Source organism: Pongo abelii, chromosome 8, assembly GCF_028885655.2.
Source record: "Pongo abelii isolate AG06213 chromosome 8, NHGRI_mPonAbe1-v2.0_pri, whole genome shotgun sequence".
NCBI classification, from domain to species: Eukaryota; Metazoa; Chordata; class Mammalia; order Primates; family Hominidae; genus Pongo; species Pongo abelii.
Genome location: NC_071993.2, coordinates 104,895,821 through 104,911,048, shown reverse-complemented (window position 1 = coordinate 104,911,048; position 15,228 = coordinate 104,895,821). Strand labels below are relative to the sequence as shown.

General features: G+C 51.7%; 1 protein-coding gene across 6 annotated transcripts in view; it reads left to right on the top strand.

Annotated features, from left to right (window-relative positions):
• Positions 1–15,228, top strand: part of CRTAC1 (cartilage acidic protein 1) — a 168,214-nt gene that overhangs the window by 87,473 nt on the left and 65,513 nt on the right. For all 6 annotated transcript variants that reach the window (XM_024254100.3, XM_054522754.2, XM_054522752.2 and 3 more), the window contains exon 3: positions 5,728–5,924. In XM_024254100.3, the coding sequence (XP_024109868.1) occupies positions 5,728–5,924 (197 nt within the window). The remainder of the gene's footprint in view (positions 1–5,727; positions 5,925–15,228) is intronic.

Below are 15,228 nucleotides of genomic sequence, written 5' to 3'. Positions count from 1 at the left end.
AGATCTCTCTGAGGAGCCTCTGAAGAGGATGTCAAGGGATGAGAAGGAGCTCACTGTAGGACCAAACAGGTGGGGAATGGTTGGAGAGTGTTCTGGGTGGTGGGAGCAATTCTGCAAGAGAGTGCTGGGTTGGGAAGCACCTGCCAGAATTCAAGGAGCTGAAAGGAGACCCTGTGGCAGAAGGAGGCCAGTGAGGTAGGGGAGCAGACCATGCGGGCTCCAAGGCCAGGAGTGATCACAGGTCTGGGTTTCATTCCCAAGCAATGGGAAGCCACCAAAGGGTTTTAGCTATGATCTGATTTCTGCAGTAAAAAAGATGACTCTGGCTACAGTGTGGGGGAATTAAATTACGGGACGGTCAAGTGAGGCAACAGAGAAGGGTGTCTGCCCAGAGATGGTGGCAGTGGAGGAGGAAAGAAGAGAAAAGATTTGTGAAACATTTTTGGAGGTAGAAACAACAGGATGGGCCGATTAATGAGAGGCGAAGACAAAGGGGAGGGAGAGCCAAGGCTGACGCAGGTTCCTGACCTTAGTACTTGGGTGCTCCTTTGTGGGAGGGAGGGGTGGAGTGGTCAGTAGCTCCACTTTGAACATGTTCTATTGGAGGTGGCAGTGGACGTCCAAGGGGTGATGTCAGTTAGCCAGCCAGAGAAAGGCATCTGACCTGGGACTGGGGATTTGGGTTGGAGGTATAAATTTGGAATCGTCAATCAGGGTAATGAACATTATCCCCTAGTGAAAGGGGAGAGAAAGAAGAGAATGCCCAGGACTGGGGACTCCAACATTAAAAGGGAAGGCAGAGGAAGAAGGAATTACGGTGGGGAAAGGAGAGGAAGCCAGAGAGAGCACAGGAAACCAGAGGAAGGTGGCCTCCTTGGCCTAGAGCGGAGAGTGCTTTCAGAGGACAGCTGTGGAGAAAAGGAAGAGAGAGAGCAGCAACTGTGCCAAATACAGCTGAGAGGCCGAGGGGGATGAGGACAGAAAAGGGTACCCTGAGATATGGCCTCATAAAAGCCACCAATGACGGTAGCAGGAAAAGCTGTGGCAGAATTGGGGTAGGAAGGTGGATGGGGGTGGGGCAAATAGGCAGCGGGAAAGTGGAGAGAGAAGTTTGGTTTTACATGGGAATAAGGAAATATACCTGCAGAGGATGAGCTACCGAGGGCAGGATGTTTGGGGACAAGAAATGCTGGAGTGTGTTTGGAAATATCAACACGATCACCAGAGAGTGAGAGATTGTGCCCTGGGTTTGTTGTTTTTCTAAATAATGATAAGAACTTCTGATTGTGTAACTCTTCACAGTTTACCAAGTGTTGTCACACACACTCTGGCACCTCGTCCTCACAGCCATCCTGTGAGGTATGCAGCAGCCCCCTGTTCCAGATGCAGAAGCCAAAGCTTAGAGGAACCGAGGGACAAGCTTGGGGTCAGACCATGAGGTGGCAGGGCCAGGACTCCACCCCCAGGCTGCTCTCAGCAAACCCCAGGCCCCTGCCCTCCCCACAGTGGTGCTGTCCCAATGAACTGGCACCAAAATGGGATGGCTCTCACAGCACAGGTTGGTCATGCCCTTGATGGCGTCTCTCAAGCAGATTTTACAGTTGCCACTGAGCCCGTCACCTCTGCCTGCTGGCCCATCCTTTAGGAAGCCACAGCTGCTTCAAAACATGGGACCTTGCCCCACTTCTTGGCTCCATTTAACTGGGCTTTGAAGCCTCCAGAATTTCTAGAAGTGCTCAGAAGTCTGACAGGTGTCAGAGAGAGAAAGCGTGTAAGCCCATGTAGCTCACACCCAGCTTCCCAGGCTTGTCAGCGTGGAGACTGCCAGCAGAGTGACAGTGGGCAAGTCATCTAACCTCTGAACCTCAGTCTCCACACCTGTGAAATGGGGTGTTAATAAGACCCATGTCCTAGGATCATTGTGAGGACAGAATGAGACAATGGGTACAAAGCACTTAGCATAATTCTAGGCACGCAGTGGCTGCTCTGGTAATGCTACCCATGATTATTTGTATTTATTCGTTCATTTATCCACTGATTCACTCATTCTTGCATCAAACAGACATTTGTTGAACACCTGCTCTGTGCCAAGCATTGCTCCAGGCACAGCAAATGCAGAGATGCATCCACTCCACATGCTTCCTAAGCTCAAGAAGCACATGTTTTAATGAGGAAAGTGATGTTGGAACACAAACAATTCTGGCCTCACAGGAATAAGCGAGGTGCAAAATGCTGTGGGTTTCCAGAGAAGAGAAGGTCACATCCAGCAGGGGCAGTCGGGGCAGGCGTTGTGGGAGGCTGAGAAGGTGGAGAGAGCATTCCCCGTGGGAGGGGACCGCTGCAGCTGAGCAAAACCACAGGAGCTGGAAAGGGCAGAGCACACTCAGGGGATGGTGAGGAAGCAAACAGAAACGTCAGCCTCAAGAAGAAGCGGGGAGGGAAGAAGACTGGTTCTCCTGGTTTTCTTGGGGGATTGTGAGAGGCTCTGAGTGTTGGTCCAGCAAACTCAGCAGAGAGCAGCCTGGGTGAAAGGAGGAAGTGGCAACTCCAGGCACTGCCCTGGCCTTGCACCATGGGGTGCCAAGAACCCAACCTAGGAGCTGTTGGTCTGGCTTTGTATCTGTAGTCCTGGGAGGCAGTGGGGACTGGGGGAGATGAGGGCCAGAGTGTCAGGATGCATCCCAAGCTACCATGTCGGTTCAGGGAAGCCTTTGTGGTGTGCGCTCACTCAGTAACAGATCGAAGAATTTGACCCAGCCTAGCAACCTTACCCCTGGAACTGGCACCTTAAAACTCTTTAAAGAAGAGAGCCAGGGCCAACTGCCTTTCCGAGGTTACTGCCATGGTGCAGGGACCTTGTGTGTACCCCAGCTACTCCAGATTCAGGGCAGAAGGACTGGACTCCAATATGTGAGGAGGCCATGATCCCTCACTCTCACTGGGAGCTGGCTTCAGGGGGTGGTGAAGACATTCTAGGAGACCCAACGGGCAGGAGTGCAGAGGAAGCGTGTCAGAGCTGGGCTTACATGGTGGCTTCTCAGCCACAGCCTGGGGCAGGGAGCACCTGCTCTGATCATCTCATAAGGTTAGTGAGACTCACAGACCCACAGAGTCCAAGGGCTTTTAAACTCTGGCTCTGGAATTCCTTGTTCCAACAACATACTGCGGAACGTGATGCATAAAACATAGAGATGCTCTAGTTGAATGGAGCAGAGGGCCCCCAGGGCTGCCTTTTGCCACACATTTCATGACCCTCAGATTTTGTCCAACTCTTGCATTTCACAGAAGAGAAATGCAGAGCCTAGAGAGAACTGACCAGCCCAAGGCCACCAACCACATCTCTGGCAAATGAGCCCAAGGATAAGAAAGTGCTTTGTAAAGTGTAAAGTGCTATTGAAATGTAAGACTATCATAATCTTCGCCATCTGCATCTCCGTGAAGTTCTCAGGCATTTCTCAGGGGCACTACTTTGTGGGAGGCAGCCAGGGGGAGAAATGAACAGGCCTAAGAGTGCTGGCATCATAGGCAGCACGGAAAGAACATGGGGTTTGGACCCTAAAGACACAGAGGCCCAGCGCTGCCACTAACAAGTTGTGTAACCTTGGACCTCGCTTCAGTTTCCTTTTCTGGAAAAATGCTTTGCCTACCTTCCTTCTGAGATGGCGTGGGGCTCAAGTGAGACTGTGCATGTGGGGGTGCTTTTAACAAGGCCAAGCACTCCACAAATACAGCCATCTTACAAGGTGCAGTAGTGATGGAAAAACAGAAGACCCCAAGGCTTGCAAGACTCATGTTCAGCCCTCATTGGCACTTCCTGTCCCCGAGCACTGGTGCCAGCTGCTGACAGTGCTGGAACCCAAGTGCCTGTCTCCCCTGCCTAGACATGTCTCCACAGGTCATGCCACTCCCTGGACATGCAGCCCTCAGACACTCTTCATCAAGGTATCTAAGGTGTGACCTTCCATCACCGGGCACTGACTCAGCCCCCAGGGAGCTCCGTCTCTCCTTTCACATCCTATGGGTGCCAGAAGGTGCCCAGCCAGCTGCCTAGCATCCCCCAAACCTCACTGGCTTCTGCATCTTGAGATGATGCAGCGGGCCAGACTGGATTTGTTTTAGGAAAGAAAGACGTGATTTCTCTCAAAGACCTTGGAGAGCTCTTCCTGCCCTCCCTGGATGTTCCCAGCTGGGGACACTCCGGAGGCAGTATTTGCATTTCCCTCAGGATGTGCACATTCAGGCTAAAACATAGGAAGAGATGGGGGACCCCTTGGATGGGGTCTGTTCCATTCTTTGGGAGAACCCGGCAACCTGGTGCTCCCAGTGGGCAGGAAGAGGCCTCAGACATTCATTTCTGTGCTGCCTGGGGTGTGACCTTGGGCACACCGACTTCCTGCAGGACCCTTGTTTTCTCCATATGGGAGGGTGATGCGAAGAAATAGACCATGGGACACCTGAGCTTTTATGATTCAGACAGGAGCTCTGAACTTTCATTCATTCAATCAGCCAACAAATATTTATTGAGCACCTATTGTATGCTAGGCATGGTTCTAGGCACTGGGGAACAAAACAGACAAGAAGTTCTGCCTTCATGAGGCTGACATTCTAGTGGGACCAGACAGAGAAGGAAGAGGTAAATGAGAATATGGAATTGTCAGCTGTTGGTCAGAGCTGTGGGAAGAGAGCATTAGTGAGAGACAGAGAACAGGGTGGTGGTGCAGTGGCGGGGGTGCTAATTTGGGGAGCATGGGCAGGCAAGGCCTCACGAGAAGGAACAGGGGAGCAAAGGTTTAAAGGAGATGAAGGAGGGAGCCAGCGGTGTGGCTGTCTGGAGGAACAGCATTCTGGGCAGAGAACAGCAAGTGCAAAGTCCCTGAGGCAAGAAAGTGCCTGGGGCTTCAGTGCAGCGAGGAGGGAGTTGCAAGTGCAGGAGAGTGAGACAGAGGAGAGATAAGTAGTGATGCCTTTTAACCTTTTGTCTTGATTTCTTAGAAAAAGATCCAGCAGGTCTGTCTAATAACTTTAGACGTGTTCATGTTCTCCCATCTGAGATGCGAATTTCATCCTTTTGTTTAAATGCAGGGACTTTGTCGGGAGAATTGTTCAAACCTCAACAACAAAGCCTCCTGCTCCTCCAGGGCTCATTCACACAGGGACTCAGGACTCGGGATAGTAGAAAGGGCCTTGGTTCAACTCCCAGCACCTGACACTTCCTGGGCTGTGTTACCTTTGAAAGGGCATTCAGCCTCTCTGAGCTTCAGTTTCCCTGATAAACCTCATCAGTTGCCTCATCCATAAAATGGGTTACTAATACATGCCTACCTCTCTTGATTGTTAAATTTAAATTAAAGAGATCATAAATGTGAAAGTGCCTTTTGCATTGAAATGGGCAAGATGAGCGTCAGGAAGTTCTTTGTTTTCTTCAGTGAAGCCTGTGGGAAGGGGTTGTCCATGGCTCCCACTCCCCTCTGCCACCCTGCTGTTTATATGGTGTCCCACCTGGCCCCTGCTGACTCTCACTGTGCCCGGGCCCAAATCTGATTCAGGGACACTCATCCAACACTCAGGGGTCCGTGAGGCAAGGCTGGCCGGGTTCCCCGGGAACACTCTGGGTCTGACTTGCCCCATGGCGTGTCCAGGAGGACTCCCAGCCCATTGCTCTGATTGGATGGGACTGGGTGGGCCCAGCAGCTCCTCCCCAGCATCCCCTCCCCATTCCTCTTCCAGGTACAATGGCCCCAACCTGGTTCTGAAGTATGACCGGGCCCAGAAGCGGCTGGTGAACATCGCGGTCGATGAGCGCAGCTCACCCTACTACGCACTGCGGGACCGGCAGGGGAACGCCATCGGGGTCACAGCCTGCGACATCGATGGAGATGGCCGGGAGGAGATCTACTTCCTCAACACCAATAACGCCTTCTCGGGTAAGGGCTGGGGCTCAGGCCTCTTCCTGCTTCCTATCTTCTCCCTCCCAGCACCAACTTGGGGAGGGCCGTGGGAACCCTGGCCCTTCCTCAGGCAACTGTCATCGTCCCCCTAGGCACTGCCCCCTGCTGCCGCAGGACCTCCCTGGGTCCCAGAATGACTTCTTCTTCTCTTGCGTGTGAGCCTGTAGGTCTCATCTCCTGAACCCCGAGCCTGGAGATGGACAGGGTGAGCAGAGACCGAAGCTCTCCCTCAGACTGTGTGTCCCTACCACTGCCTCCTAATGTGAGCCCTCCTGACCCCTCCCCTCCTCTCCAGCCCCACTGCCCTGCCCTGGCTCAAGCATGCATCACTCTCACCTGGGTTATGCCATGATCAGAAGATGCCCCTAGAATCAGCCTCCATGCTAGCTGTAGAGGACCTTTCTAAAATGTTCTGAAATCCTTCAAGAGCCCCACACTACTCTCAGCTGAGCTCACTTGTTCACTCCCCAAATTCTTGCTAAGCACCTACACTATGCCAACCTAGAGGTGCTGAGGACACAACCGTGAGGAAGACAGACCTTGAGTTCGTGGAGCCTTTTCTTGCAGGAGCTTCCCGAACTGAAGTGTGCATCCGAATCCCCTAGAGGTCTTGTGCAAATGCAGACTGACTTGGCAGGTCTGGGTGGGGCCAAGACCCTGCACTTCTGACCCACTCCCGGGCTATGATGATGATGCCTCTGGGTCAGGGACCACACTTTGAGTAACAAGGTCCTGCACGCTAAGGAATGGATGATGGAAATTGATGCCCAGAAGGCTAAATGACAGTGACAATAATAACAGTTAATACTTAAGTAGCACCTATTGTGTGTCAGACCCTGATCTAAGCATTTACATTAATTATCTCATTTAGGCCTCACACACCTCGATTAGTAGGTACTGGTAAATGCCACTGTACAATTGAGGAAACTGAGGCACAAAGAGGTTACCTGACTTGCCCAAGGCCATGCAGCTTGTAAGTCCCAGGATTCAAACCCAGGTGTCTGACTCCAGATCCATCCTCTTAATCAAGATGCTCTACAGCTTTTCTCAACCCTGTGTCCTCACTGCCTCTTGGAGAGCCTAGCTTGCAGTGGTTGCTCAGTGTCTCATGATTTGGGGGCTGTGCTCTTATGGCAGCAGATCAAGGTGGTTTCCCCACCCTGCCAGCCCCGCCAGCCGCGCCCGCCGCGCCCCCCCCAATCCCCTCACCGCGATGCTTGCATTTTCTCAGGCTCAGCTCTCAGGATCTCAGCCCAGGACTGTGGGGCTGTAACATCTCTGCAGAAGTCCCAGGTCACAGTGTCCCTCACCTAGGGTCACAGTGTCCCTAGGTGAGGGACACTGTGAGGGATGTAGGGGCCTGTGTCCCTGTGGGGCTAGGTTGAATGTGCAGTGGGCTCCTCCAGAAGGCAGCCCTCTTTCGGGTCAGCTTTGGATGAAGCCCTATGGTTCAGACTTGAGCAGTCATCATCCTGGACCTCCCAACCTCCTGGAGGCCGGTGACTGCCTGGCTATGAGGACCACCTTCCTTGTGCTCCACTCCCCACCCTGACACATATACACTAGCTTTCCCCTGAGCCACGACATTACCATTACTGGTTGTTGAGCCCAAGCCAGGATCCAGCCCCTAGACTGCCCCTGATGTTGAGTCCTGCAGTTGCATAAACAGGAGGGGAAGAGGTTGGGGCTTATGCCAGGGGCAGGGGCAAGCAGTGCTGTCTGGCTGGCAGCCAGACTTGTGTAGCCAAGAAACAATGAGCCACAGCCCTGAGTGGTGTTTTATGGGTTTTCATCTCATCTTGCCACCAAGTGAGGCCTGAGAGATGGTAATTATCCCTACACAAATATCAGGGCATGATTATGCAGCTGGATTTACTGCCCTCTCTCCAGCCAAGCCAAGATTGGATTAGGACACAATTAATTGATGGGCTGATCAACTCTTTAATGTGGGACAAGTCAGAAAGGGAGCAGCATCAAGGGATGCCTTTAGAAGGGTTGAGTCCCCAGGAAGTCTCCTGGAAGCTGGAGCGAGGAGAACTGTGGAAGTGTGGGCTCAGCAGGCAGATGCCAGAGGAAGGGGACAGACCATCCCCTATTCACCAAGCACAGAGCACCTGCAGTGGCAGCCACCAGGTGTCTCTGAAGCAGCAGCCCCTCCCACGCTCTTAGAGTGTTGCGTTGTGAATCCCAGAGCCCTGGTTCCCTGGCCAGGCTGCACATTAGGGTCACCTGGGGAGCTTTCAACACTCCCAGCTAAGCTGCACTCCAGTCAATCCCATCAGAACCTCTAGGAGGGGGACCCAGTCACCAGATGTTAAAGACCTCCAGGCGATTCCCGCATACACCAAGGTGGAAAGTCACTACCTCAGAATCATGCTAGTTTCATGCTCAGCCCCACAACAACCCTACTCATTTATTAATGCATTCATCCATTGGACAAATACTTACTGAGCACCTACTATTCTAGGGACTGAGGATGCTTCAGTGAATAAAACACAAAAATCCTGCCCTCGTGAAATTCACACTCTATCCTCAACACGGCCTTGCGTTTCTCTGGGTATCTGAGTCCCCTCTCCCAATCCCCTGCCTGGACTCTAAGCTCCTTGAAGGCAAAGCCTTGTATCGTTCATGTTGTGGCCCCCTTTGGCCCCAGCCAGACATTGCACATCCTAAGAGCTAAGTTAAAATTTGATAAATAAATCCCAGGAAGAACAGGCGGGCATGAGCTGTTGGGCCTGAGAGGAGATTTGCCAATTGAGGGAAGTCAAGAAAGGCAGACACAGTGAAGGCGCCAGAAAGGCCCTGGGCTCCTGAGATCGAGGGCATAAGTGTGCATTGGGAGAGGCCGGAGCCAGCCCCCAGGGTGGGGGTGAGGCAACAGTGCCCAGCAGCCTTAGTGCTGGCGACCTTCTGTGGGTTTGAGGGATGTCTGTGGGTTTTAGTTAATTTTTCAGTTGAGTGATCCCACTGATTAATCAACAGTGGGCGGGGTGTGGAGCAGGGACATTGTGCCATGTCAGCACTTCCTTGGGCCCAGCTGGCATGGCCTGGCCATTGCCACCCTGCCCACTCTCCAGGGGCCCCCAACCAGCCCAGGCATGCCCATGGCATTTGGCTGTGCCCATGGCATGCACCAGTGTGTTAGAGTGACATGTGGAAGCATGGTCACACTCTCCTCCCTTGGCCAGCCTTTGGGATGCTAGCATTGTAGTTCCTGGAAGAGGGCAAGCACCCTGCATCCCAACAACATCCTGTGGGAGTCATTTTGTACAAACCTGTTGTCTGCCCCTTATTTGCTGTGTGACCTTGGACAAGTTACTTGACCTCTCTCAGCCTCAACTCCTTCATCTAAAATCATGCCAACTTCTTAAGCTCAACTCCCACTAGTGGCGCCATAGACTATATCCAAAGCTCTTCCCATCACTTACAGCACCCCTCCTATGTGACCCGGGTTGCCTTTCTGACCTTCTTTCCTCCATTCTTCCTCTTACTTACTGCCTTCCCACCTGAGGCCTTCGTACTTGCTGTTCCCTCTGCCTGAAATGCTTTTCCCACTGATGTTCTCCAGGCTCACTCCTTCATTCAGGCCCCTTCTCCAGTGAGATCTTTCCTGAGCCCCATATCTAAAATTGTATCCCCATTACCCCCTGTGCCCTTAACTGGCTTTATTTTCCTTCACAGTACTGACCACTATCTGAAAATAGGCGATTTTTGTTTGTTGTCCATCTCTCCTACTAGGGTCTTAGTTCCGTGGGGGTGCCTTTGTCACTGCTGTACTCCAGATCCAAAGGAGTGCCTGTCACTTAGTAAGCATTAAATACGTATTTTTGAATGAACACCTGAGATAATGAATGAAAGCACTCATTACAGTGCCCAGGACTTAATAAGCACTCCACACAATAGCCGTTCTAGTCCTGTGGCTCTGAAGAAAGCCAGAGGCTCTCAAAGGGTCGTGGGCAGAGGTCCACAGGACTTCCTCCTGGCCTGTGGGAAACACAGACCATGGGAGCAAAGAGAAAAGGACCGCACTGTAACACTGTGCAGATGGGGGGCCCAGTGGGTCTGGGTCAAGGGCTGAGAATTGGTAAGTGGTTAAGGGAAAGGAGGAGGAAGACTGACCACCATCCCAGGAGGGCCTGGGCCAGGAAACTGGCTTATGGCTTCACCAACCTAGAAAAATACAAGCCACTGAGTAGCATCTCAGGCAACACTACTCAGTGAAACCAGGTAGGAGAGTGTGCAGGACGCAGGGGGACAAGAGACAAGTGCCAACACCTCCCTCCACATCCAGGAACCTAGGATGTTCTGCAGCTCCTGGTCAGAGCCCATCCCCTGGGAGGGGTCACACACTAGCTCACCCCAGCTGCTTCACTGAATAGCCCTGAGCACTCCCGCCCACATGAGCTGGTCTGGGGTAACGAAAGGCAGCATGGGTAGTGGATAGGTCAGTGTGAACTGTGAGCCCCACCACGACCGTTATTTTCATGCACTCAGTTCCACAAAATGATTGAAGATCTGCTATGTGCAGGGCACTGCTCTAATAATTTATGTGTCTCTCTCCTTTCTACACAAACAGCATGCCCAACTCATGGTTCCACTCTTTGCTCTTTTCATTTAACAATGCATTTTGGATTTGATTTCATGGCAGTACACAGAGAGCTTTCTCATTCTTTTTATGGTTGTATAGTACTCCACTATGCCCTTAATTTAATTGGTCCTCTATTGATGAAAGATTACTTGCAGTCTTTTGCCTTTTGCCCTTACAAAGCGTGCTACCAAATGAATAAGCTTGTACGACACGCCATTTCCCACAACTGCAGGCATATTTGTGAGTTCATAGAAATAGAATTACTGCCTCAAATGAATATACATGTGTAGTTTTCATAGCTATTGCCAAATTGTTCTTCCTAGGGCCACTGCTCAGGACATTCCTGTCGACCAAATATGCAAGCAAGCACTTTCCGACACTCCCAACACAATATTTCATCTATTTTTACAGTATTTGCTAATCTGATGGGGAAAAAATGATATCTAAGTATAGTTTTAATTTTCATTTTTGTTAAAATGAAGGAGACTGAGAATATTTTTGTATATTTGAATCTCTTGTCTGCTCATAGCCTCTGCCTATTTTTGTATTGATTATTGGTCTTTTCCTTATTGAGTTGTAACAGCTCTTTATAAATTAGGGAATTAGCCCTTTGTCTATAGGACAAGTTGAAAATATGTTTCCCTTGTTTGTCTTTTTTTTTTTTTTTTTTTTTTGTCTTTGCTCTTGGTGGATGTTGTAATGTGGAAAATTTTCCTTTTTATGGACTTGGATTTATCACTCTTTTCTTTTTTGGGCTCTGTGTCATACTTAAAGAGGTCTTCAGCAGAGGCTCTTGTAACTTCTTAGAGAGGAGAGGGAGCATCAGTCACCATGCTAGAGAGAAGGGTATTTGGATGGGTGGTACTTCCAGCCTCTTCTGCCTTCACAGCAGAGGAGCTGACTGCTCTTGAGAGAAGCACCCCTGGTCGGGCAGCTCCTCCACCTAGTCCAGTTCCAACTGTACCCAGATATCTGCACCTCACTACTCCAAGTGTGATGCATGGGCCAGAAGCATGGGAATCAGCTGGGTGCTCTTAAAAATGCAGACTGTTAGGCCTCACCCCAGACCTCCGAAACCAGAATCTGTATTTAATCCCCAGGAGCTTCCTGAACCCAGCAAAGTCTGAGATGTATGGCCCTATGGCTCCACCCTCTTTTCCTAGAATTCTCTAGGTCCTAAAATGGATTCTGGGTTCTCCTGATCCCCCAGCCAGATTTCACTTGGATGCAAAGTCCTGATTTGCAGCTCTCCCAGCATGGGCCAAAGCAGCATAATACGGAATATGGGGCCCCAGAGGCCATTCCCATGGTCCTAACAAGGAACAAGCTTCCTTGGGAACTGGGACTGCCTCCTACGAGCAACCCCAGCTCTTTAATAACATGAGAGGGGGCTCTGCAACAGACAGACCACCTCACAACAGCTGTGCAACCTTAGGCAAATGACCTAAGCCTCTGAGCCCCTGTTTCTTTCTGTGAAATGAAGACTCTATCTTCCTGGCACTGCTACGGAGAGCACTGAAGGAGCTGATGTGGGCAAAGTGCCTGGCAGGAGCTGATCGAGTTTCCCTCTTCACCTTGGGATGGGAGAAGGAAGGCTGGGGTCAGCATTTACATCAGGGACCCAGCACAGCCTGGGCTCCTCTTTTAAAATGTCCTTTGCCTGAATGAGTTCTTTCTTCCCCTGGAGCCATCACTGTCTTGCTGGTTTTCCATTGACTAAGTCTTATAAAGCCTTTTATACTTAACATCACAGTTGCCTCCTGAGTTGAGGATCTGCTGTGGTCATGTGCTGTGATTTCCTGGATAATGGTGGTGACGGTGATGGTGTTGTTATTATTCATTTAACTTATCATGCGCCAGGTATTGTTCTCAGCACTTTACATACGTTATCTAATTTAACCCTCACAACAACCTGATGAATAGGTGGCCGTTCTCATTCCATTTTACAGATCAGAAAAACACAAGTTCATGAGTTGCCCAAGATCCACCTAGAGGGAGGGTTGCTGGCTACTTCCCCAGCCCTGCTGTTTGCCTGATGAATGAGGTTGGAGGCTGAGGCCTCTGCCTTGCCACACAAACCTGCCCACCTTTCTCTCTACCACCAATACCAGACCATGAGTCAGGCCATCTCCCAGGTGGGGAAAGCCTCCTGGGGAGGAGGCATTCCAATCCAGTGATCCTTAGGAAGAGTCCTTTATGACACAACCTCATGCTCCCAGTGGCTCTAGGTGCCCTCTCGTTTCCCTTTTCTAGTCTTCTGATGCCTCCATCTCTGTCCCAAATGTGGCTTCTCCCTGGGACTCAAGGGACCCTGTTTATGGCCTGGTCTTTCCCTTCTCCCTAGCTCCAGACTCACTATTCTGTAAGCAGTCAAGCTTCATGGCCAGTGACCTCTTGGCCACCCCGTGGTCACTTTAAATGCAAACTGTCTGAAGCCAGGCTCCTGCTCACCCCCAGCGAGCTCAGTGTCCCTGCTTGGGTCACTGTTTCCACATTTTGGACAGCTCCCTCACTCTGCCGGCCACACTCAGCCAACCCCTCCTGCACTGGGGCTTCCTCCCCATCCCAATCAAGCCTGAGCTCCTACAAAAATGGCCACTCACTGCATTTTCTCCTTTGCTAGCACATTCACCCTTCACTCCACTGCCAACTTAATCTTCCGGAAACACTGTCTTCCCCTGACTTTCCCCAGATCAGAAGCCACAAATGGCCCCTTTGCCCTCAGTCCTGGAATTACTGGGTCTCCCCCGCCCTGCCATGCTTCGCCTCCTCCACCTGCACAAACCCCCCTCCCTGGGCAAACTTAATGTCCCCTCTGTGCCTTTTTCTCACCATCCTGCCTAAACTGTAGAGTGCAGTGCTGTTGTTACTCTGACCCTTCCAGTCCCAGTTCAGGTGCCTCCTCCCTCATAAAGCCCTCCCTGATCACAGCGACTCTTCCATCCTGATTTCAAGGCATCTCCCAGACATACTGTCTGGTTCTGCCCTGCTGGGCTCTGCCAGCTGTGGGATCTTAGGCAAGTCCCCTTCTCTCTCATGCCCCAGGCACTTCATGTGTAAAGGGGTCACGAAAATAGTACCCACCTCAAGGGGTTGTGATGAGGGTTAATGAGTGAATACACATGTATTGCCTGGTACCTGGCAAGTGCTATAGACGTGGCAGTATCATTCATTTCATGGCTGTCTCCTGGTATCTCCTTTACCGGTCCCTGGTATTGTGGATGGACTCTAAAAGCCCCTAGTCAGGAACCAAGGCGTACTTCCCCCGGCCTCCCACCGTATCTGGTGTAGCACCCGGCCCCCTGCAGGGCATGGTGGGCACCTGAGCCTCACCCGCAGACCCTTCCCTCTGGCCTCCTGGCAGCAAATGGCGGTTCTACTGGACTCTGAGACCTTCAAGCCTCCTTTAATGCCAAGATGCCAGAATCAGGATGGAAATGGGGATCACCAGACTTGCCTCTCACGGGGGCTGTGACTCCAGGGCCCCCTGCCCTGCCCCAAATGCCCTCCTGTTTCTCGCAGGCCTCTACCTTCTCAGTGTCTTTCCCCAGGGGACTCAAGAGAATACCTCTCTCCTGCTCCTAACAGCCTCACCTCTTCCCGAGCAGCTGCCCCCACCCTCTCATGAGGGACCCCAGGGCAGAGTGCAGCTCTTGTGCAGCTACAAGGAGCCAGAAGGCAGGACTGCATGCTGACATGCGCCAGGGGCCAGTGCTAGGTGTTTATTGCCTGTGCCATCGACCCGCACAGCTCGCTGTTTATCTGTCTTCCTGACACACCTAATTACCCAGGTTGCAGCTGCCAGAGCGTTTGCTCTTCCTAAATCACGGGCTCCCGTCTCTCCCGTCGCCCAGGCCTCCAGGCCTCTGCCTGCAGAAGGGCTGCCATTGATTTTGCCGTTCCCATTTCTGATCTACAAGGCTCTGCATGGCTGTTGCACATTTTACCTTAATTAGTTGATTCTTCTGGGCATCCCTGGTGAGCTCGGGAGCCAGGAGGCTGAAGAGGGGGAGAGGCCAACAGCACAGGCGCCCTAACACCTCCGGCTGAAAAGCTCTGAGCCTGACCAGACATCAGCACCTTAGGACGGCACCTTGCTAAGGACAGCACCAGTTACACAGAGCGCTTACAGGTGCTCTACAAAAAAGGGTTCCATGGCCAAGGAACATTTGGGAAAGGCTGGGTTAAATAAAATTAAACAGGTAATTCATTGCAGGACTTTTTGAAGTTCTAATAGATCAATGTCCAGGGGGAGTCTCCAAGAGGTGGGTGAGTGTGCCGTCTTTCCCAAGCTCACATGATCACAGAGTCCTTTCTCCAGGCACCTCATAGAGATCTGAGTCCCACAAAGCACACTTTGGGAAATGTTGCTCGGGGTGGACAGGAGGAACTGGAGGTGAGAAGGCAAACAGAGAGGGACAGAGTCACCTTAGACCGAGTTTCTCCTCTAGATAGCTAAGGCGGGAACTCGGCAGCTTGAGAAATTTCTCTCACTGAATCCAGAGGTGTCCATCAGAGCTCTGCAGAACCCCAGCTGCCACACCCATTTTCTCCCCGACTCCATGCCGGCCCAGGCTTCAGTGAACTGTGACCCAGGCATCTTAGGGATGAAGCTAGCTGGAGGTACAGCATCTAAAGGGGCCCTGGTTGGGCAGAGATGGGCAAGGGCTGCTTGCTGATGGTGAAGGCTGG